Source organism: Trachurus japonicus, chromosome 19 (genome assembly GCF_045865225.1).
Source record: "Trachurus japonicus isolate A0001 chromosome 19, Traja_1.0".
In the NCBI taxonomy this organism is placed as follows: Eukaryota; Metazoa; Chordata; class Actinopteri; order Carangiformes; family Carangidae; genus Trachurus; species Trachurus japonicus.
Window position 1 is genome coordinate 22102583 of NC_140925.1, and position 22177 is coordinate 22124759.

The following is a 22177-nucleotide window of genomic DNA, read 5'->3' on the forward strand; positions in this document are numbered from 1 at the left end:
AATAAACCATGTGTAATGTACAGACAGGGTCAGCTGGTGTTTATCATAGTCTGAGTTAGTCTACCAGTTTTGGTCCTATTTCATTGTATATGTAATGTTCAATAATTGTGCTCTCTTTGTCATTGTTGTGTTTGTCTTATTTGCTACTTCCAACTGGTTTTGTATCATATTTGTATCCTTTAATATAATGATGTTGCATAAAACTACTATATACTGTATAAAAAACAATGGGACCACTGTTACTTTCATTTTATAGATTTGACTTTTTTTGCTATCAAATACCTACCGTAAATACAACTGACATACAGACTATTTGCAAACAAAAACTATTAGCAAACTAAAACCAGCTGGTAGCTGGTAATTAGAGAGACTGTCATTTGACTTGGGAAGCCTGAATTTAAGTCACTGTGACCGAAACAACAGTTTCTACAATTAAAATTCAGGAAGATTCACACAAAATGTTGTTAACAGTACACCTGACCGCCACTGTTCCTGTGGGGGGTTGTTGAAGGTGTCTTCTTTTGTATTCGTGTGTGCCACTCTAGTACTGTTATTGTCACACTCTCACATTGCAGATTGTAATTTTTCATGCTGCTTTTTTATTAAAATCCTAAATTAAAATAAATAGTCAAACATTCGAAGTAACTGGATGTACAAAACAATCTCTCCATAAAAATAGCTGAGGTTGAAAACCAAACACATGAAAGAAAACAATTAATTACATGAACTCCATTGCAGCAAATCACATCACCATTAGTTTTAACCATTTCCCTAAAAAACATCTGATAAAAAACTATTTATGGGACAATAAAATTACATTAAGTAATAGTATAAACTAGGCACATGTGAAGAGATAAACCTACAAGGTCTACGGTTCATAAACCGATCAGAGGCCCAGCACCTCCCACAGCAGGATCTCATTATAAGCTGCAGTGAACAGAAGCGTCCCGGAGGGAGAGAAGTGACACGTCTGCAGTGAGTCACTGTGCTGCAAGAAGTCCTGGAACTTGCCACTGCTCGACTTGATCAGCTTCAACACTCGCTCTGATAAGAGAATAGAAACAAAGTGAGAAATTCATTAAACCCACCCTCCTAACTTACATTACGGATTTCTTAACTGTTTTTAAAAAGCTGGTCTCCCATCATGAACCCAAACATGATAGTTTACCTTTTGATCCCACAGCTATGAGCTGACTGTGAGCCGAGGAGAGACTGAGGCATGTGGCCCAGTGGGGCAGGGCAATCTTTTTTATTATCTGTAGTTATAAAAAACAAAAATATAAACATTGTATGATATTACACACATATTCATAGACATCTACTTTCTACAGGGACAGGAAGAATCCCAGCACTATGGCATTGAAGCAGGGTGAGTGTCCACATACCTGTTTTTTAGTCAGGCTGTAGAAGGACAGCTCTTTCTCTACTCCGTAGCCAGTATAGACCACTAGGCCAGGGTCCACTGGGCAGAAGGCAGCCAGACTGGGAGGTGGGCTGTCGTCCTACAACACAAACAGTTTATAGACACATGAAACAGACTGAGCAGAGTATAACAACATACCAGACCATGTCAAAATAACAAACATAAGAGGAAACACTCATTTGGCGTCAATTAAAATAATAAGATTGAAACTGGAATCCAATCTGACTATTTGACGAAACAGGGAATTATATTATATGTTGTAAACTGAATGCATTATTTGGCTACATGATTAGGTGGGATTAGGTATCAGGCCCATCGTTTAGTGTTTTAATTTGTCGGTGCATATTCTCATTTGCCCAGGTCATAGTATTTCAAAGGAGGTTAAATCGAAAGCAACTGGACTTAGTTATTTGTCTAGACAAATAACTAAGTCCAGTTGCTTTCGATTTAACCTCCTTTGAAATGTTTTAATTTGTGTCTTCACATCAGAAAAGGAAGCATGAGTAGGCTTGAGCCTTAAATTAGGGGGATATTCAGCAGCACTCGACATTTGGAGTGACATTTCTGGTCATTACGATCATGTTATTGGTTAACATAAGAGTCGCTACCCCATGGTAGGTCGGAGCAGGAAATGTCAGCCAGTCTAGCAGGTCACACTTGTCCTTCAGCCAATCCACAGCCCACACGCTGACACGTCTGTCGGAGCTGGCGGCCAACCACGTCTCATTTCCTTCCAGTCCGAAATTCTTACACTGGGGATTAGAAGATAAAACATCTTAAGAGATGTACTGCTGAAAAAATGTCACAGGAACCTAGGGAAGACTTTCAGAGATAACCTTGTACTCTAGCTGTAGAGAGCTGATGAAAAGAAAAGGTATTTGTTTGAGGGTCAGAGAAACCCATTCAGTAGCTCTAACATTATATGAAGTATATTTGAAAAGTGAGGTGGATTTGGAAAGATAATCCAAGAACTGTTTGTCTTAAAGGTGTTTGCTCGATAAGTGTTCGCTCTTGCAGAAGCACCTATCGCACCGTCTACTGTGCTGTCACATTATTCTCTTATTCCTTGGTCTGATTCACTGGGCTGACCTCTTCATTCACACACTGGATGGTGGTAATCGGCGCTCCTTTGTGGTCCCTGATGACACGGATCGTTGCTCCATTCACTGGGCTGCTGACAGCTACCAGACCATTCTTACCCCCTGAAAGGATCACATGACCTGTTGGGGGCCAAAACAGATTCACAGCCAAAGTGAATGACACATGGCAGCTTCAACATTACATGAAGAGGGTCTTTTGAAAAGTCTTCTGTGGATTACTGAAGCTGTACTTTGACCTGTCCTTTGTGTTTGTCACCCAAATAAATACTAAAAGAAGTAATTATAGCTGCTGCGCAGCAATGGGTCGGGTCCGGGCTACTTTTGGGCAAATTTAGGCAATTCTGAGCAACAAACAGGAGAATAGGAAGACAAGACAGTTGTCCTTATAATGTCCAATTTGCATCAGTTGAGGATTGAACCCACAACCTCGGGAACCAAAGACCATTGTCTATCGCACTGAGCTAATTGACAAGTGGCAGTTCAACAGTGGCTTCACAAATTGAGTAAGCCATTCACTGTCGTGTAGGCAGAAAAAGAAAAATCCGTTTTTGAGGTAAAATAATGATATGTATTTGTCAAACATCTACTATGAGTCTAAGATGTTAGGAGCCTTCGCACATGGTCCAGTCCAAGCTATTTGTATTTTTAAATTTAGAAGCTTGCTGTGATGCCACCATTAGGACAATTGTCTTGTGTTTCGTGTTGAGGACATTTGACATTTTGATTTGTCATCATCATCATCACCCTGGCTGGGTCTCGAACTCACAACCTCTGACACCAAGAACCAGCGCTTAACTCAGTGAGCTAATTATCTGGAAGTGAGACATGGTGTGTGTCTTCTCAAATAGACTCAGGGAGTCAGTGCCCGGGCAGCTGTTGTGAACGCAGATTTCTGTTATCTAAACAAAAATCTGTTAATACATAAAATGCATTTAGACAACAAAATAGCTTTAGGACATCTGACATTTTGATCTGTCATCATCATCATCATCATCATCACCCTCGCTGGGTCTCGAACTCACAATCTCTGACACCAAGAACCAGCTCCTAACTCGCTGAGCTAATTAGCTGGTAGTGAGACCTGCTATGTAGCTTCATTTATCCACTCAGGTGAGCCAGTGCCCGGGCAGCTGTTGTGATGAAATGGTCAAAATGTCAATAATTCAGTCATCTAAACAAAAATCTGATAATACATAAATTGCATCTTGACAGCATGGAAATGTTGGTGATTTGTTTTTAATGATAAGTGTTTTGCTTCATAAGAGAAAATCTGATGTTTAAAAATTCCACTCTCACATTGGCTGCAGTTGTTCCCATGAGAGCAGAATTCAAAATGTTCTCAAAAATTCAGTTTTTGAATTAAAATTCTGATATTTGCTAAACTTCATCAACCATGACTCCAGAATATTGTCATTTTTTTTCAGGAAGTTTGAAAATGTATTTAGCAAGAATTTGATGGTATATGTCTACAGTACTGTTTACAGTCAAACGTTTTCATGCACTGTAGGCTCAATTTTTGCTTAATCAAAAATCCGAGAAACAAGTTTTGTGGAGGACAGTCTGGAGATGCTCTGTAGCAAATTTGGTGACAATTGAGCAAAAATTGTGGGAGGAGATACATTTTAAAAGTTTTACAGTTATTGAAAAAAACAGAGTGATGGACTTCATAATTTGTAATAAGTTTAACTGGACAAAAGTTTCAGCAGTATTGAGGCTACATTGTGGTGAAGTTTCAACACTGTAGCATCTACCGTTGGTTTGGTAGGAATTTTTAAAGTTTTTAAATTTAAACGCTTATTGTGCCCCCCCTAGGAGGGGGGGGCACATGTCCTTGGAGTTGAGTGAATCTGGCATGGGACTGAACCTTTGTGCAAAGTTTGGTGAGTTTTTGCCCATGGGAAGTATGACTTCCTTGGAAGAAGAAAGAAAGAAGAAGAAGAAGAAGAATTCCTAGGAATACAATAGTGTCCTGGCAGCTGCGCTGCCCGGACCCTAAATAAGGATAAGGAAGTAAGAAAAAACGAATTCAAAATTACATTGGACAGTGCTATGCTCCCTCACCATTAGCAGAGTACTGGACTGCAGTGACAGCTACGTTATGGGGATGTAGCTTCATCTCCATCTCTGAGGAGGCAAGTCGGAAGATCCTCAGTGTCCCGTCACTGTATCCTGCAGCCACACATGCACTCTCCTTGGTGGAGGAAGGGCTCCAGCACACACAGCCACAGGCCTGAACAACAGGGAAAAGGCAGTGTGTGATTTCTAATGCACACATACACATACAATATGCCATCTTGCCACCCACCGCCTGTCAGCAAAGAGCACAGGAGACACGCCCCTGATGAAATGTAAAAATGTTGTAACCTCTATGATTGCTGATAATTTATTTAACCTTAGAAATGCATAAAAAATGTTTGTTTGTTTTGTTAAACATGATATTCTGTGATTTCCCATTCATATTTATGGGGAAGAAAGCCACTGTTCCCTCAGGGTCTGATCCATCTATTAACTGAGTATGTTTCTTAAGTGTGTTCCCTCACCTGGTTGAGCACCTGGAACTGCACGACCAGTTCGTTGCTATGGACGGTCCACACCCTCACGCTGCCGTCCTCGCTGCAGGTGGCGAAATGGCTCTCGTCAGAGCTGAACACCACATCGTTCACCTGAGGAACAGAGAAAGTGAGAAACACAAAAGAGAATCAAACCCCTGCGTCTGAGCTAAGACACAGGAACAACTATTCCCTCACTTCTGAGAACCAGAGGTCTGTGGTCAAGTTATTTTCATCTTTTTCATCTGGCATTTTTCTTGGAGCTGCTGCTCTTTCCTGTTCCATTATACTTCCTTTCCCTCTTTACCTATTGTCCCCAGTTAAAAGTATTTACATTTACAGACACACTTGCTATCATAATAAATGTTTACCATCATATGTAACTTGAGATAAATCTAACCATGTTCATTAATAAGTAGAGTTTATTAAACACTAATTATGAGTTGACAAAAAGTAATTAACTAGTCTTCATTCCTCAGGCAAAGACTTCCACGGTCTAGGTCGGAGCAAAAACACTGTTTGGTCAGAAGCCGGTGAAAGTGTTTTTCATATATTCTAGCTCCCACATTAGCAAATGTTTTATGATTCGTACCAAACGTCAGGGGAGAGCTATTTGTATCTCACTAGAAAAGCTGATAATTGTATTTCTGGGCTGTTAATTGCTTCGCTTAACATTCATTACTTTCACTCCACCATCTGTTCTGTTTCACCACACTTGACCCTGAGCGGCTGCAAACTGCCTTCCTAATAGGAAAAGCTTCTTTTCCTGGAGGAGGATCGCGTTTGATGTATGATTGACAGGCCATAAATAGAGATTCTCAATGCAGACATGTGAAGAGAGTAGAGAATCGGGAGGATTTTCCTGCAGTGGGGGAGGGGCTGCCTCACTTGAAATTAAAACAAATCCTACAATGTCAGAGGAAATGATTACCTTCATATGAAAAAAAACAAACAAAAACTTTTATTTTCAGGCCATTAACTGGCCAAACTGAAGAAAAAGATCTCTGCACACTTGGATCTATGCAATTTCACTTTACTGGCAAAAAATAATTGATATGACTGCAGTACAGCTATTGTGCTTTTGCAGTGTGTCAGCACTGAATGAGAATGAATAAATAAGAAGTTAACATTACACCCAAAAAACTGCAGGATGCAGCAGTTGTGTGTTGTCCTTTTGTAAAGCTCTGTAACGCATCTGGTTTTTCCACAATAAACTGTAAATGGGTAGTAATAATATATTTGTACATCACAAATTTTACTATCATAGCTGTAGCTTTTGACATGTAACCATGGGTGACATGTGTAACATGCTATGGACAGCTGTGTGCCAATAACTCATCAGGACCCCACGATTTGGGATGTTCATTATCTCCAAGTCTGAGGCTGGAGATGTGCTTATTTCTAATCACACTGGTACCTTGGTCTGGTGCCCGCTGACCAGCCGGATACTGCTGCTATCTGACCAGTTGATGTACCAGAGGGTTCCAGCTGTGGTGCCGACGATGCCCATGTCCATTGTGTTATCAAATGCTGCACTGACCGTCGTCCCATCCAGCATTATCTCCTGCTCCAACACCACACTGGTCCCTCTGAAAGACAGACACAACAACAATGAGCCCATGGAAACAAAGGAAGACTCGATGACTCGAGGACATATTTCAATTCTTTGATACACCTTATAATTTGTTACATGTTCTTTTTGTGCAGTTCCAGCAGAAGATCACATTCATATCATATATCATATCATTTCACAGTTGTACAATCATATGAACTGTTAAAAATGTTGACCAAACAGACCTGATCAGCCAAGTAGCAAATAGCCAAAATGAAATGTCACTTAGAAATGTCAAAAAAGTGAAAGTGTTATCGATGTCAATGACAGGACAAAAGGTTGGAGACATTTTATACAGCAAATCAATTAGCCCAAGAGGTGGGGCTGTTGGCACTGCTGTGGTATCTAGACCAGATGTCATAAAAGTCACTAAAGTCACCTCAGAGGCATGAATATGTCTTTGCAGCAACAGCTACAAGTTGTTCTTCTTCAAAGAAAGGTTCAATTGATTTTTAAATTGATTCTGAAACAAAACAGGTTTGCCACTGTGTTCTCAGGGCAGCATGTATGAATACTTGTATATCACAAAAGATGATCAAAGACAAGAGCCGTCTGCTCAGGTAAGACTCTGAAATAATTGTATGAGAATGAGTGACAAACCTGTCTTCCACATTGCAGACCTTTTCCTGAGGCTTCATGCCCTGTATGACGTCCACCCCCCACTGTCGCAACCAGCGGGTGTTGCTGCCTGTCAACAGCCGGTTCCCCCGACACAACAGAACGCCTACAGAGAAACATATCAATCCAATTAGCAACAAAACACGTCCGACTCATTATTCAATGCGTCTTTACTGAGAACTATAAAACACATCTCCAATACAAGCATAGAGGAGAATAATAGCATTGATATTGTTTTCCTGTGTAAACTATTACCAGTATTAAGCTAGAAACACTACTATTATCTGTGCAGTTAATTTGTACCAATCTCTCCCTCATCAGCTTCCCAGGCCATGAAGCAGCGTTGTGTGTTGACGTCCCAGACAAAAATATGCCCTCGATTGGTGGCAGTGAACAGAAAGGAGTCCATGTAGTAGCACAGAGCTGTCTGCTCCACATCACCAACTTCTGCTGGTGACTTCACCCTCTGGACCTACAAGGGTGACAGAGAGGTCAATACTAATGTACAAGAGCAAATACAAGAGACTATTACCCCAATAGTGAAGTAGTAAATACATCACAATGGACCAGTGGATAAATGGATCTTGAGTTAATAATGTTTTGTCAACTAGACTTTCTTTTTTAGCTATTTGCTAGGTTTCAAATGTGCTTTTCTCTGGTCATTTACCCTGAGGTCTACATCCAGGCCATGCGAGTGGAGGCAGCAGAAGTAAACCCCTTGGCTGCCCACACAGGCCAGCTGGCTGGCTGCTGTGGGGCTGAAGGCTGCATCATGGATCGGCCCTGACATGCTCACACTGGAGAGCAGCTGGAAGGTTTTGCTGCTCCACAGGGCCACCTCTGGGTCGGAGAAGTCTCCTATACGGCGGTAGGAAGAAGAACTTTAATCAATGTCGATGAAGGGAAAATATGACTGAGGGGTGCGAACTGAACTGAATTTTTACTGACCAACAGAGAGCAAGAAGCGATCATCCCTAGAAAAAGCAAGACTCTGCACCGCCCCTCTGTGGTGGGAGATGGTATCTTGACAAGTTCCACTCTGGATGTCCCAAATACAGATGAGGCTCTTGCTGCTGTTGCTACCACCAGCTGCTGACGCCACCGTCTGGAAAGGAGGAAACACAAAGCACTCTTTCACAAAGGTGAGATTTCTGACAGTTGCCAATTCTGTTGTCTGTGGCGCAAAGACCATGTAATACACATCCAGTATCACTTCAGTAGCATCACATGAAAGGTAGACTGCAACAAAATAGCTCCAGGGTGCACACATTGTTGATATTAGACAAAGTTAAGAAGATTTAGAAAACACAACATTGTTTTTTCCTCCTTCTGCACCCACAAAGGGAACAATATCGTTTTAATCCTGAGGTAGTGATGCCCTGCAGTCACGAAACAGTCAGACAGTTCACCTGCTGAGCCTCAAGTCTGATTCAGTCTATTTCTAGATCCAGTCCATTGAAATTGGTGCTGTGATTCTTCCCATTCTGCTAAATAGTCACAATGTACCATACACTCTGTATTATTTCTCAGAATTTTTGCAATACATAGACACACTGAATGAAATAAGACCACTAATGCTTTGCTTACACACACCCACACACTCAGAGATGAATAACTGCAGAACCTTTCCTTTTTTCCAGGAGAGCAAAGACGTTCACAATACCTTGTTTTTTTTCTGTGCAAACAATGTGATACTGTGTTCTGTTCAGGTATGGTAGTACTTTTCTCCTATTTTTGCTGCTACAGTTGCTGTTGTCTGAGAAGCTGTTCACTGCAGTTACTTCCCCTAGACAGCGGGAGTTTGTCCACCACCTCAACACACTGTTGTGAGCTGTCTGACTTGATTCCACTTGACAGTTTCATACTCTGTTACCGATAACAGCTTCATCAACACTATGGATATGAACTTTTGACTTTGTTGTAGTGTGTTTTAATTCATTGCAATATAACTGTTAGAACTACCTGTGCATCATTTGTGACTGCAAGACAAGAGATCTCCTCGCTGTGACCCTGCAAGTGTCTCTGGCATCCTGTGTGAAGGTGCTCCACCACCACCACACTGCCACACGAGTACGCAAATAAACCTGCAAGAAACATCAACTTCTGGGTCAGACAAAGAAATCAACAGGTATTGTTACCAAACATCCTCCTTCTGGGCTGTGGTCAATGACATATGGTTATGAGAATGATTATGAGAGCTGTAGATGCATTTGTTAATCAATAACATGTTGCTGCTTAAGAGTGCACTTGAGTTATAAACTAGTCACATGCTCGTCTTCTATGTCTCTCTATTTTCTTCTCTTGTGCTTTGGTTCAGAAAGTTCAGGTTTTATTTCTACTTTCAGTATATCAGTATATCAAGAACCTTGGTCAGGACTCCACACCATGTTGCCACGCCCATTGCCATTGTAGCCAATCACAGCTTTTAGCTTTATGCCTTCTCCTCCTGTTTGGGGAGGTGCAGTAGCCTGAATCAGAGAAAACAGAGAGGATGAACAACAACAGCACAATAACACAGTCAGTGCCTACGTCATGAGAGAGGTGCTCCTTACCCGATCAGTAGCCGACGTCTTAAAACGTGGGATAAAGTGCTTGTAACAATCTGGACGTACTGGCTTCTTCCCTTTCAACTCAACTAAATGACATAGTAGCATTCATTAAAAAAAATACACTGTCAAAACAACATGCAGTTCACTGTCAGTGCTGAACAACACAGTGGAGCAATTACCAGTGTCAACACGGCTGGTATTCAGGGGAGACGTATTGACCAGCTCTGTGACTTTGAGGAAGGAAGTGGCAGGTCTGGGGTCAGGTGAAGGACCTGGGCTAGTTGCTTGGACAAGAACAGTTGGGATGGTCAGATGGTCATCACAAAGAGACACAGAGCCAAAAGCTGCAGAAGAGAGATACAGGAGAAGAAAAACCGACGGCAATTAAACCTAATCATGAAATCCCTGTGACTGCTGAACACACAGAAAGAATTCAGCAAAACATCAACAATACTACTGATTGATTGACTTTCTGTCAGCTTATTATACATTTAACAACAGACAGACTGGGCTGGTGGTGGCTAATTTAAAACTGGACAGCAGAACTTACCACCCTGGTCGCCTTGGCCGTTTGTCCTGATGTCAAGTTGTGGCGACCGTAAGGAGGGGAGTGGCACCGTCTGTCGAGGCATCCCACTGGACAACTGGATTCCACTCACTTTACTCTTTGTTTGAACTGTTAGATGAAAACACAAGATAAAGATAAAAGTCCTAATCAATAAAATGTATGAAGTTAATTCAAAATATGCCTAAACTAAAGCACTTCTGTTAATTTACCTGATTTAGGAGCTGAGATGGAGCTTAGTCTGAGAGTGGAGCTGTGAGGGAAGAAACCGCACATTAACCTAGAGAGCTTGTTTACCTCACACACATTAATAACAACACTCAAACATGCAACATGAATTATTACCGGCTGTCAGTTGAAGAGTAACCATGATGTGCCAGGAAGTCCCAGAAGAATATGGCGTCGCCCACTGAGACAACGCCCAGTTGGTCGGGGGTGAAGCTCACCTGGCAGATGGGCTGACAGTGGCCTATAAACATCTGGAATCAACACATACCTCAGTTAGTACTGACACAACAAAATACTGAAACTCCTAGTGCTAAGTGAAACAAAGACAACTGCTCTCATGATTTGATTACCGTACTTGCAGCTGTACAGGAATGTGAAATTACAGGTATGAAGCATGATTATACAGTACAATAAAACATGGACATGCCCAACTGTCAATAATTTTCTTGATTAATCTTGATTTTCTACTATTTTCCGATTTTTTCACAGGCTAATGTAATCAGTAATCAGTTAAGTGAGACATTATTAATTGTGCTGTTGAAATACCTTTTGAATGCATTCACTCACAAAATAACTGCATACTTGAAAAATACACAGAGCAGCAGTTAAAACATACAGTAAATATGTCGAGAATATGTAGTTTATTAAAATATAAAATTACATTAAAATAATAAATTTAATTGGAACAGTTGTCTACCTGTGAGTTAATATCGAGCTGCATGTTATAATCCCACACTTTGACAGTATTCTGTCCTGCTGTCAGCAGGAATCGACTGTCCTCGCTCACCGTGAGGGACGAGCACTGATGTTTGTGCACCTTAGAGATCTGTAAGACAGAGATCAAAGACAAACTCTGATTATTTGGCTGAACTAAGACCATGTTAATACATATTTTAAGAAAATGCTCAATCTTGGACTGTCCCAACAAATAATTTGATATTTCGAGACAACAGATCTGTGGTGTTACCTCTCGGAGCAGACGGCCTGTCTTGGTGCCAACCCAGAGTATTTTGTTAGCAGACGTGGCAACCAGCAAGTGCTCAGTGGAGGCCGGAGCAAAGCAGACCTTCAGTGCAGAATCCAGACGGGGGCTTTCTGTGTCCAGAATACTCACATCTATATGGAGTAACTGGAAACACAAATATATGTCAAGTAGGACAATAAGAAATAAGAAGCCAGAACAACATGACCTCAAATGCTGAGGCGACAGAAACAAATTAATTTTACTTGAAGGGCTGGGTATAGATCAAATATACACATAACATATTCTGTATGGTATATAGTGTTGGGAATAACACTATACCAATAAAACAAAACAAAATGGTGTTGCTCCCTCACTCCTTAGATGAGATCTAATTCTAATGGAACAAACACGGCATGGTGCAGAACGATGACAACGTTAAAGATACCTCATCCAGAGAGCGTGCGTCAGCGATGGTGACTATGTACTCAGAGGGACCAACGAAAGCCAGACAGCGACTGTCACTGCTCACTGTGAGAGCGTCTGGAGCGCGTTCAGTGCCTCGGGCCACAACATTACCTAGACAATCAGATATAGTGTGAATCTTTCAACACTGATCTAAAATGTGGCTACTGGCTACATGATATACTGATTTAGTCAGTGTGATTCAAACTGATAAGATACAGAGTAAAAAAATTGTGTGTGCAATATCTCACAGTGCTTCAGTTTCATAGAATATATGTAATGAAATTGCTAGCTGATGCTGTGCATGCACATTTTATAATAGGATTGCACTGATATAACTTCACATTGGTGATTAGTGCAACATATAATGCATAAACCCGAGGCATGTTTGTGCATGTGTTTGTGTGTGTACACCTACATGAAACTTTGATCACATTGCATTCTTCCTCAGAGGAGTCGTAAAGTGTAACAGAGCCCTGGGAGTCAGCGCTGTACATGAACTCTCCATCCGGAGAAAAGGCGAGACCCACCACTTCACCTCTGTGCTGACTATAACAGATGCATGTAAAAACAGAGTCATTGGTAAAGAGAAATAGGACACAAAAGCTGCCATTTGCTGCTATTTGTTGAAACAGATTCAAAATGTACTAGCACTGACACATACAAGGCATACATATGGTTTAGATTTAGTTAAACTAATGAGAATATATGTATATTTAAGTGTTTTCTCATGTTGTCACTTCCAGACTGTATCTGTAGCAACAGATGTCAAATCATCATAATTGAACTGACAATAATTTAACTAGCTGCATTCTCCAGTAATTAAATGCGTGTTGGGATACCATACAACACCATAATTGCACAAGTAGTTGGTTTTCACATACTTGTGCTCAGCCAGCAGCTTGGCAGAGGAGATGTCAAAGACTCTGATGATGCCAGAGCTGAAGCCACAAGAGAAGACCTGCTCACTTGGATGGAAGGCCACTGAACAGGGGCTGTCCTCAGACACAAAATCATACAGCTGAATATGGGAGAGAACAAGACAAAAATGTAGTACAGCAGCCAAGTGCAATAGTAGTGTGAATAGCCCTAAGATCCACAAGTTGTAAGAATGTCAAATATATTACGAAAGTAGTTAGATGATTTCCTTTGAGCCCTAAAACATTGACCGAATCTCGGCTGACCTGATCTAAAGAATCCATGTTCCAAATGCGAACTGTGCCGTCAGAGGAAGCTGTGGTGAGATGCCGGCGGATGCCATCCACACTGAAGCCGAGCACGGTGTCCGTATGCGACCTCATCAGCGTGTTGTAACCACGACTGCTCACATCAAGGAAACCCAGGTTACCAGTAGAAGTGGCTGCCAACACCTGAAGGCTGTCGGATGAGACTGACACCAGGCTGACGGGTCCCTCATGCTCTGAAAAAGAAGAGTTGTGTCTGTCTAAGTTTTCTCTGTGTGAGGACGAGAGAGTAAACATGAGCATCTGCACATTTGCAGATATGAATGTCTGTGCAGGTTGTTAATTTAATACCACAGCTGTTACATTCTGCCACAGAGCCCAGAGGAGTGACTACATCCAATATCCTCTGAAGTAATTCACTCTCTTCATCATTAACATTTAAAATATTTACAGCATCAGGTGTTCATAGGCTTTTAACATTACTGCCTCTGCAGTGATGCTGTTAAAGCTAATTACAGAGAGAAATTCTTGATGTGTGTGGTACAGTATATGGAGCATTTATCTAGGCAGCCAGTACAAATCTTATTCCAGTTAATGACATGTGATACTACTGGGCTTTGTTAATTATGCAATGTGATGGAAACTCAAATATGGTCCGTGATTCTTTACTTCCAGAACTTTATCTTAACTTAATTTATTAAGCTTATCAGCACTGTCAACAACAGCAGATGCAATCTTCATTGTGATTCTATCGGTGCCTGCGGAGTGGGAACTGCCAGCTACAGTTAGTTTTGCTGGAGGAAATGTTACGCCACGCCCTGGTGAGCCTACCAGCCTCTAAGAAGACAGCAGAAAAATCAAGGGGCCAGAGGCGCAGGAAGCCATCTTCAGAGCCCGTGGCGCAAAATGATGAGGACACACTGATGCTGTTGATGGCAATGCCTGGACCTGGCACACACACACACAAACACAGACACACACACAATGTTAAGGATCGTCAGGCTATTTACAAAGTTTTTACCACTTCCCAACCTCTTCCCTTCAAACTATCTAATAACATTAAGTGATATTTTCCCTCTCAAGCTGATGTCAGACTCACCTGTGTTAAAAGTCCATTTCTCCCTCCGGCCTGCATGTTGTTGCTGTGCAGGCGACAGCCTCCTCACATTTCTGATAACAACTCTGCTGTAATCAATCTCAAAGATATGGCCACTCCGGCTGCTAGCAAATCTATAAAACAGACAGTCACAGAGGGGACAAAGCTATCTTTAAATAAATAATAATCTTTCCACTGTATCTGGATCTGACACCTCGCACACTTTTTTCCAATGGCAGGTAAACACTGATGCTGTCAGTGACTCCGCTGACTCACAGTGTTCGATCATCAAGGTGCTCGTTGGGGGAGTTTGCCTCTTCAAAGGCCACATCTGTGAAGTCCAGTGAGTGGTATTCACCCAGGTTTACCGGACAGGAGCGCAATGTGCCATTCCGCACTCGCCACAGCCGAACGTTGTCACGACCACAGGAAACCAACCTTGAATCAAAACACTGAGAGGTTAGTCTTGTTCACAGACTAGCCAACATGTGTCCTATTTCTACTCTGTTCCTGCAGCCATGTTTTCCACCTGTCACTCTCTGGCCAGGGTACACCTTTCCACACTGAGAAGTAGCAGAAACCGGAGGTGAGCATAGTGAACCTTTGGAGACTCCATAAGGAGGTTTCTAAAGCCTGCGTACTCTTCCATTGGCTGAATGCTAATGCTGGAGGAGATGTAGCTGTTTGTAGCCTACTGAGCGCTCCAAGGGATGATGAATTTCATGAATGCCAGAGGCCCCCTGGGCACTGTGGGAGTCTGCCAACAGACCAAACAGCCGCCTTGCTGTCACTGCACATCGCCATAAGTATCATCCATGAAACATATTATGCTAATGCAACATTCAAGCCCTCATTTCATAAACAGTGATATCCTTAGGATTTTTGTAGTAGATTTTCTCTCCCTGTCGGCTAGCTGGATCCAGTCTTCCTTTGATGTTTCACCTGAGACTTCTAGTCACTCCTCATATTCACACTGGTTCAGTTACTGGTCACTCATTTAATGACCAACCTGTTTTTATCAGTCATGAATCTTAGGTAGGTAGGTACTTTATTGATCCTGAGGGAAACTTCCTCTAACGTGTGTGGACAATTAGCTATCGAGACAGTGCAGATAAATCAATATCATGAACATTTACTCTAACCAGGTCAACACATGGAAAGAAATATGAACCAAAATGGTCCCAACTATACTGGCATACACAGTTGGCCCAGAAGAATTATCAAATAGACAAAAAAAACCCCCATAAGAATCAGTGTACCTTGTTTCATCAAAGGAAGTGACCTTCATGGTGTGAATGTCCACATCTGTGTGTGCTTTGGCCAAGACGGCCACCTCGCCACCTTTACTTATGTTCGAAGTGTTCCACACCACCACCATCTAGGAAAGGTTACGGTGGGACCAGAAGCAGAGAGACTCAATCAATGTAATGAGGTGAGCAATTTTTAGCACGACATTTCAAACCAGCAGCTAGATTAGTCAGTCCAAGTGATAATAGAAGATAGTGCAATAGGATCTAATAATACCTTTGGCTCTCTCTACAGATTCTGAGAGCAGCTATCATGGCCGCGGGAAGTAAGGGTGCTGGGGGTGCTGCAGCACCCCTAGTGAGATTGGGGAAAAAAATTCAAATAATTATGAATATGTAGCCTATTAATAATTTATGTTGAATGTTCTGGTGACTAATTAGATCTTCCAATGTTGAACTCTTTTTATAGGCCTACAAACAAAGTAGTCCTATGTGTAATCTTAATCTTCCCACTAAGAAAAACAGCAGAGCGCTCCCTGACAGTTATCAGTGAGCTGCAGATGAGTCGGCAGGAGAGCACAGCACCCTCTTTTTCTTTTTTAGCGGAGCTGTCCTTACACACACAGATGTCCATGTAAGTTCCTGGTGTTTTTTCCCCCATATTTATTTATTTTACATTTAGTCTATTTAGACCTATATGACACTTGACAGCACCAATGACTATTAAAATCCTAACTAGTTTTATTATTAGTATTTATAATTTAATAGAGACTTAATTAAGCCTCTCAGGCCAGTGTGACCTACACAAAACTTGGGCAGATTAGTTTTTTCTGAATTGTACACTTCACATCTGGGCTCTATTCATCCTGTCGGGGGTTTATTTCTCCCTAACGACCAGCTCACTCTACATTATCTCTTACATAGATGTAGCGCCTCTTTTCTGTGAAGATAAACCTCTTCCTCATCCTACTCTCATCCTACTGAGAGCTACTTTATGTTAAAATGTATATAACTTGGGGGGGGGGGGGGGGGGTTGTCAGCACCCACTGCTCAAAAGTACTTCCAGCGGCCCTGGCAGCTATGGCTACCTGGAAACACAAATTACAGTATAGGAGCTGGAGCATATGAGAGGGTCTGCATTCAATACACATACTGTTTTATTGTGGCCATCTTTACCAACTCCGCAGAGAATACCCCCGCTGTACGAGAAGCTTCAAGATGGAAAGAGATGAAGGAAAAAAAAGAGAAAATTAGCATAAGCTTGCAGGCTTAAATATAGGCTTGGACTTCAGTGTGCTTTATGTGAGTTATTTACCTCAGAGCGGACAATGAATGAGCATGAATCCTAAAAATGGCAAGACAGTTTCCTTTGTTGTAATTCCATACTCGAACGACACTTTGAGTGCCAGTTTGTGCCGAGGCCAGCAGTGTCGTGTTACCATCAAAAGCTAGTGCAGACACCTACAGAGATGCAGAGAATTAAATATCTGTTATTCATACGCTAGAATAATCTTTCTATACACTGGATACAACCACATCCGAAGGCCAGGCATTAAGCGAGTCAAAATACCTTACTTGATGCTAGTGAAATGGGCCATCGTACATATTGGCAGAGATTTTACTGTGGGGGTAGAACAACACATCACAGCTAATTTACCTTATCAGTGTGACCAATGAAGAATCTCTGGTGGTTAGAGGAAATCTTCATAGAAACGATAATCGCCTGACACGGATATACCACTGCGTCTCCTGATTTGGTCCACAGAGCCTACATGTAATACAGCACAAGCATTAGTGTTTTGTCAGTCTTTAATTAATGCATTTAATGCACGACCTTGAAAACCATTATTTATGTGCAGCCAGCCTTGATGATGGTTTTGCTCCAAATAAACATACATGCTTTGAAGTGGCTCCTCCAAAGCCGATGATTCGATTGAGCCTGAGTATCGGGTCTGGAAGCAGCTTCTGATAAGGAGAGGCGAAAAAGCAGAGATTTTATTATGAGCTTAAAACCCAATTACGTCCAAATATCAGGTTTCATTTCATTTTCTGCTGTCATCATCTCTTACCCTCTGCTTGGCTTCTTTGGATGTTGGTCGATGGACAGGATGTGGAACAGGACTGAAGACAAACTGGGAATACAACAAGGTCAACAGTGTTTTTTAATGTTACTACAAAACCATACCCTACTACTGAACATGATTGGTTATTATTCTTTTCAATTTTATTGCATGTGCACTCTGGTCAATATGAAGCTTCACCTCTTCTTCACTTTCGGCCCCATGTTTACTAAAGGTGTCCTCAGAGTGTGCAAAAAGGTGAACTCCATTGTCACCGCTTTCATAGGGCGACCTGGATGTGCGCTGGTGTGGACGGAGGAATGCCGACTCCTGCTGCTGATGGTCGTCATCATGGCAAAGCCAGCCATCCCTGGAGGAGACTACACCCAGCTCAGGTACCGTCGTCACCACAGGGGTTCGATTCCTCAGCAGCTGAGGAGACAAAAGAAAGCTGAAAAATAAAAATACTAGCATCCCAGAAAACTAAAAGGCTCTCACTCATCAGTTTGGTGTATTTACAGAGCTGAGTGAATTGAATTCACAGAAGTTAGAGTACTAAGGGGTTGTCAGCCTTACTGGCTTCGGGGATGTAATCTGTTGAATGAGGGACACACGATCCTGAACTGGTTTGCTGAGGCTGACACAGCGAGACTCCTGTCCACTGGGGCTTCTTTGACCTGAGAAAAAACCTGTGAAACACAAGGGCATAAAAGTCATCTACAATAAATTTGTAACTACAATAAATTTGTAACTAGAAGTGGGTAGTTGATGTAAGGGATAATGCCTGATGAGGTGTCCAGTTATAAGGAATTAATGGACACCTCGAAGGGCATTATCCCACTTACTGTATACCATGGTCACTTACTAAATGAATAAACATTAAATCAATCTTTTATACTTTAATGTGTTTTACAGTTAAAATCCTAAGTTTTTCACATATCACAGCCGAGCAGACTATTCTCTCGTCCAAAGGCGGGAAAAAGGAAACCTGCTGTGGCCGCAGCGACTCTGCCACAGCCTGATAGTTGATCAGTGAAGGGAAGTGAGATGACGGCTTAACGTTACATGATACAAAGTATTATTTCAGAAGGCCAGTGCAGTTCTTACCGCTTGTGTGTCACAGACTCCAATGGTCAGAGGATGATGTGCTGAAGAAAACTTGTTGTGCTCTGAGTCTCTGCTGCCATGGTTACTCAGTGGCAGTTGAGCCAGCTCAATAATTAAGAACGGTCATCAGGCAATTTGACCGAAACGTCTCTGTAAGTGTCCATTAACCCTTACTTAATTTTTCACCCAGATGGTATAAGAACAAATAATACAAATGATTTAACATTAAGCACAGACTATGAGGAGTCCAACATGTGGGATTGTCAGAATTTTTATATTTCTTGTATTATTTCTTTTGAAGGTAAAAGAAAAAAATATGATTCGATCTAAAAGAGCATATCAGAGAAGAGTTGCTTTAAAAAGCTTTAAATGCCATTTCATGAAAATGATGAGCAGCATGATATTTAATGACTTACTGGCCTCGGGCCTCAGATTGGCTTTTTGAATAGAGTCAAAGGGTAACTTTGTTCCTTCTGAGGGAAACCTGTAGGACAAGATAACAGACATTGTGACAGTACAATGAGAAAGATCAGATGTTTCCTAATTCAAAAATAGCACAGACTGTTGATTTCATCTTCATCTTTCATTACATGGTTTTGGTTCACCCACATTGCCACATGTGTTTGTTTGTTAAATATTCCTAAATGATTGGCTGTTATACGGTGTAAAGCAGTCAGTACACATGAGAAGCTGACACTAATTATTTCAAATCAAAATGTTGTGTGTGCAGAAACATGTTTCAGTGTCCATCATGCACTTTCTGCTCTCTGGTGGGGTAACCATACTTGATATGATCATAGAGGTCATGCCAGGAGCCTCCCTTGGGCACAGGGAAAGACATGTCTCTGGGTATGGGACCTGTTCCCTGAGAAGATGCCAGACCCATCAGCCTAGCCTCACTGAAGGAAACTCCTATTGAAAGAGAAAATTGGACAAGCAGATGGAAAAGTTTAGTTTGTCATAAACACACAAAGTGGGCACTCAATTTAATTAAAAATGAAAATATGTAGGAAGATGAATGAATCTGACATCGAATGATTGTCATGTGAAGAAAACATTTTTTCATCACATGACAGCACAATTAGTGCTTTCAAGTTTAAGATTGACACGATGATTTAAAGCTGCATTGATGAGATCACCTTTCTATTACAATTTTTATGTTTCTCCATACTGAGATGCCCATTACATCTTTGCATGTCATTATCTCAAACCAGTGAACAATATTACAAAGTGTGCATGTGTAAAAAAATAAAAGAAGTTTGAGGACAACATTTTTTGGTGACATCAAACTGAACTGAGGCTCACCTGGATCTAGTAGGAGGTCACTGGTGAACATGTTTTTTACTGCCAAGTTGGCACAAAGCTTGATGCTCTTCAGGTGACTGTAGCTGCGGTTGAGGTAGACCGAGAGTGTGTACTGCAGATCCAGCATCATACAGGTCCAACGCACTGAAGTGGGGGCTGGACCCACCAACCCTGGAGCACACGAACAAAAACACAGCTCAGCAAGACATGCAAGAGTAGAGTATTTACATTATTGATACAGGGGCAGAGGATTCTCAGTGGAGTTATTAATTAAAAAAAAAAAAAATATTGCAATGAAAACAGTGGTCATGTCTCCATTAGTATAGTTAGTATGTGTGTACATGTATTTTACCGTGTCTAGCAGATTTGGCTGTGCTTTCGTAGACTGAATCCTTTGCAGCTCCACACAGGAAAGGAAACTGAAGCGAGGTAGTTGTGGACTTGAACTCCTTAAACATGTTGGAGAAGGCGAGACGGACAACCTGGCCCTCCTACAGATCACAGCACAGAGAGATTTCAATTACTGAGACCTTCCTGTGCAGCCCATAAAGTGTCATTTATACTGTAGTTGATAAACCAGAAAACCAGCCACTGGGACTTTCTTTCGATTTGTGTTAAATGTTAAGATAAACAATAAATATCATCCACTGTCTGAGCTTTTTACATGATATAGTGCGACAAGCATTAAGGCACTACTTGAAAATTACTGAATAGTCTGAAATATCAACAATTTAAAATGTCAAATAATCACAAAGACAGCAAATAACCCAGTGACATGAAAAAGAGACCCATTAAAAGATACATGATTTAGATGGCATGCTTTTGATTTGTTCAACATACACACATGCACAGACTCGTCCAATAAAATCAGGTTCTAACTTCTATACCTCCACAGCAACATCCAGGTGGACCACAAAGTATTTGCCAGGTGTGGGCCTGAAGAGGAGGTAGAAGTATCGTCCTGTCAACCCCAGAGACTGGCTGCTGTTTTTGGGTATCAGGATGTAGCTGTTGGCAGGAACAGGACCCCCGATCCGAAACACTGAACACTTCAGCGTCTTGTCCTAGGTGGGGTGGGGGAGGTCATAGAGAGTGCAAATAAGAAAAACTACCTTTGGTACCATAGATACTCCTAGTTAAAAGAGATACAGTGAAACTTCTGAGTCTCTCACCCTGTGTCAGATTAAAGGTTAGGGATGGGAGGGCTGAGACAAGAGCAGTTTATAACATTGGACTCTACTAGACTACAGTAGCTTACTTCCCTGCTGGCTAAAAACTAACTAACTAAAAAGACAGTTGGCGCCTACACAGGTATTTGACATTTCAAAGACATTTGGGGGTTCAACATGCCTTTCAAAATGACATTACTGCGAATTGTGCAGCACTTAGTTACCGTGTATGTTGACACACCCCCTTGTTTTGCAGACTTCTTCCATTCTTCCACTCTGACATGTTTGAATATGTTGACATAAGGATGCTGCCAACCTGTGAAGTCATAACAAGGTTCAGTAACAGTGAGCTCAGCTGGACTCCACGGTTAAGATTTCATTATGATAAGATTAACTGCTTAGGTTTACAGCCATAGACTGTACTTACAGTCTTTGTTTTGTATGACATGCAAACCCAGCTCTCATTAAAAACTTTAAAGTTAACTTTACCTTTGGAGGCCATTGGTGGCAAATATCGCAAACGTGCAAATCCGCTGTTGATGTCTCGAGTCCTGCAGCAACTTGTTGAAACTCCAGCAGGTAACGTTACGTTAATATTGTTAAATTGTTAGCTAGCAAACAGACGGTTAAAAGGTCGGAGCGCCCCCCCTCCTCTCAACAGTGAGTAAAACTACTTCAATAACATTGTTTTACATTATTATCAACTATAAACACTTTTACCGGTTCTCCCAAACACCAGTAAATCAACAGTTTTGATTTGACATTAAGTGCAGGAGCAGCTCTTGTGTCCTTCCCGCTCCAGCCTCCGCCGTTGCCAACGACAGCACGACGCTCATGACGTCGACGCGTTGTTTCATACTGTGGGATTCTGGGTAATGAAGTTCACAAGGCAGAATTGAAACAACCCACCTCAGATACTTGAGTTTCATCCTATTTAAA

The 22177-nt window shown here is 41.6% G+C and overlaps 1 protein-coding gene across 3 annotated transcripts; it reads right to left on the reverse strand.

Annotated features, from left to right (window-relative positions):
• Positions 1-580: 580 nt before the first annotated feature.
• On the reverse strand, positions 581-22080 carry wdr90 (WD repeat domain 90). 3 transcript variants are annotated; one of them, XM_085760648.1, is made up of 43 exons: positions 21728-22080; positions 21463-21554; positions 20957-21133; positions 20422-20560; positions 20070-20240; positions 19550-19676; positions 19181-19248; positions 18234-18346; positions 17859-18089; positions 17667-17729; positions 17494-17562; positions 17255-17365; positions 16913-17058; positions 16751-16808; positions 15610-15728; positions 14627-14788; positions 14354-14484; positions 14086-14202; positions 13255-13490; positions 12955-13091; positions 12489-12619; positions 12054-12184; positions 11612-11773; positions 11342-11470; positions 10762-10895; positions 10629-10669; positions 10405-10527; positions 10031-10195; positions 9855-9937; positions 9668-9770; positions 9265-9386; positions 8251-8407; positions 7970-8160; positions 7606-7774; positions 7285-7408; positions 6490-6661; positions 5064-5186; positions 4585-4753; positions 2513-2643; positions 2032-2175; positions 1386-1502; positions 1169-1256; positions 581-1044 (listed from the first exon to the last, which is right to left on the reverse strand). In XM_085760648.1, the coding sequence occupies exons 1-43, from the start codon at positions 21738-21740 to the stop codon at positions 887-889; spliced, it is 5547 nt and encodes a 1848-aa protein (XP_085616774.1). In that variant the 5' UTR covers positions 21741-22080; the 3' UTR covers positions 581-886. The 3 variants fall into 3 exon arrangements, with proteins under 3 accessions (XP_085616774.1, XP_085616775.1, XP_085616773.1); XM_085760649.1 differs by having other exon boundaries at positions 588-1044; positions 10402-10509; XM_085760647.1 differs by having other exon boundaries at positions 588-1044; positions 10402-10527.
• Positions 22081-22177: the final 97 nt, after the last annotated feature.

Coding starts and splice junctions, on each gene's coding strand:
- wdr90 (XM_085760647.1), bottom strand. Junction 17,366..17,493: donor GAGGAGCCACTTCAAAGCAT/GTATGTTTATTT, acceptor TATTACATGTAG/GCTCTGTGGACCAAATCAGG. Junction 9,771..9,854: donor AGACGTCGGCTACTGATCGG/GTAAGGAGCACC, acceptor TCTCTGATTCAG/GCTACTGCACCTCCCCAAAC.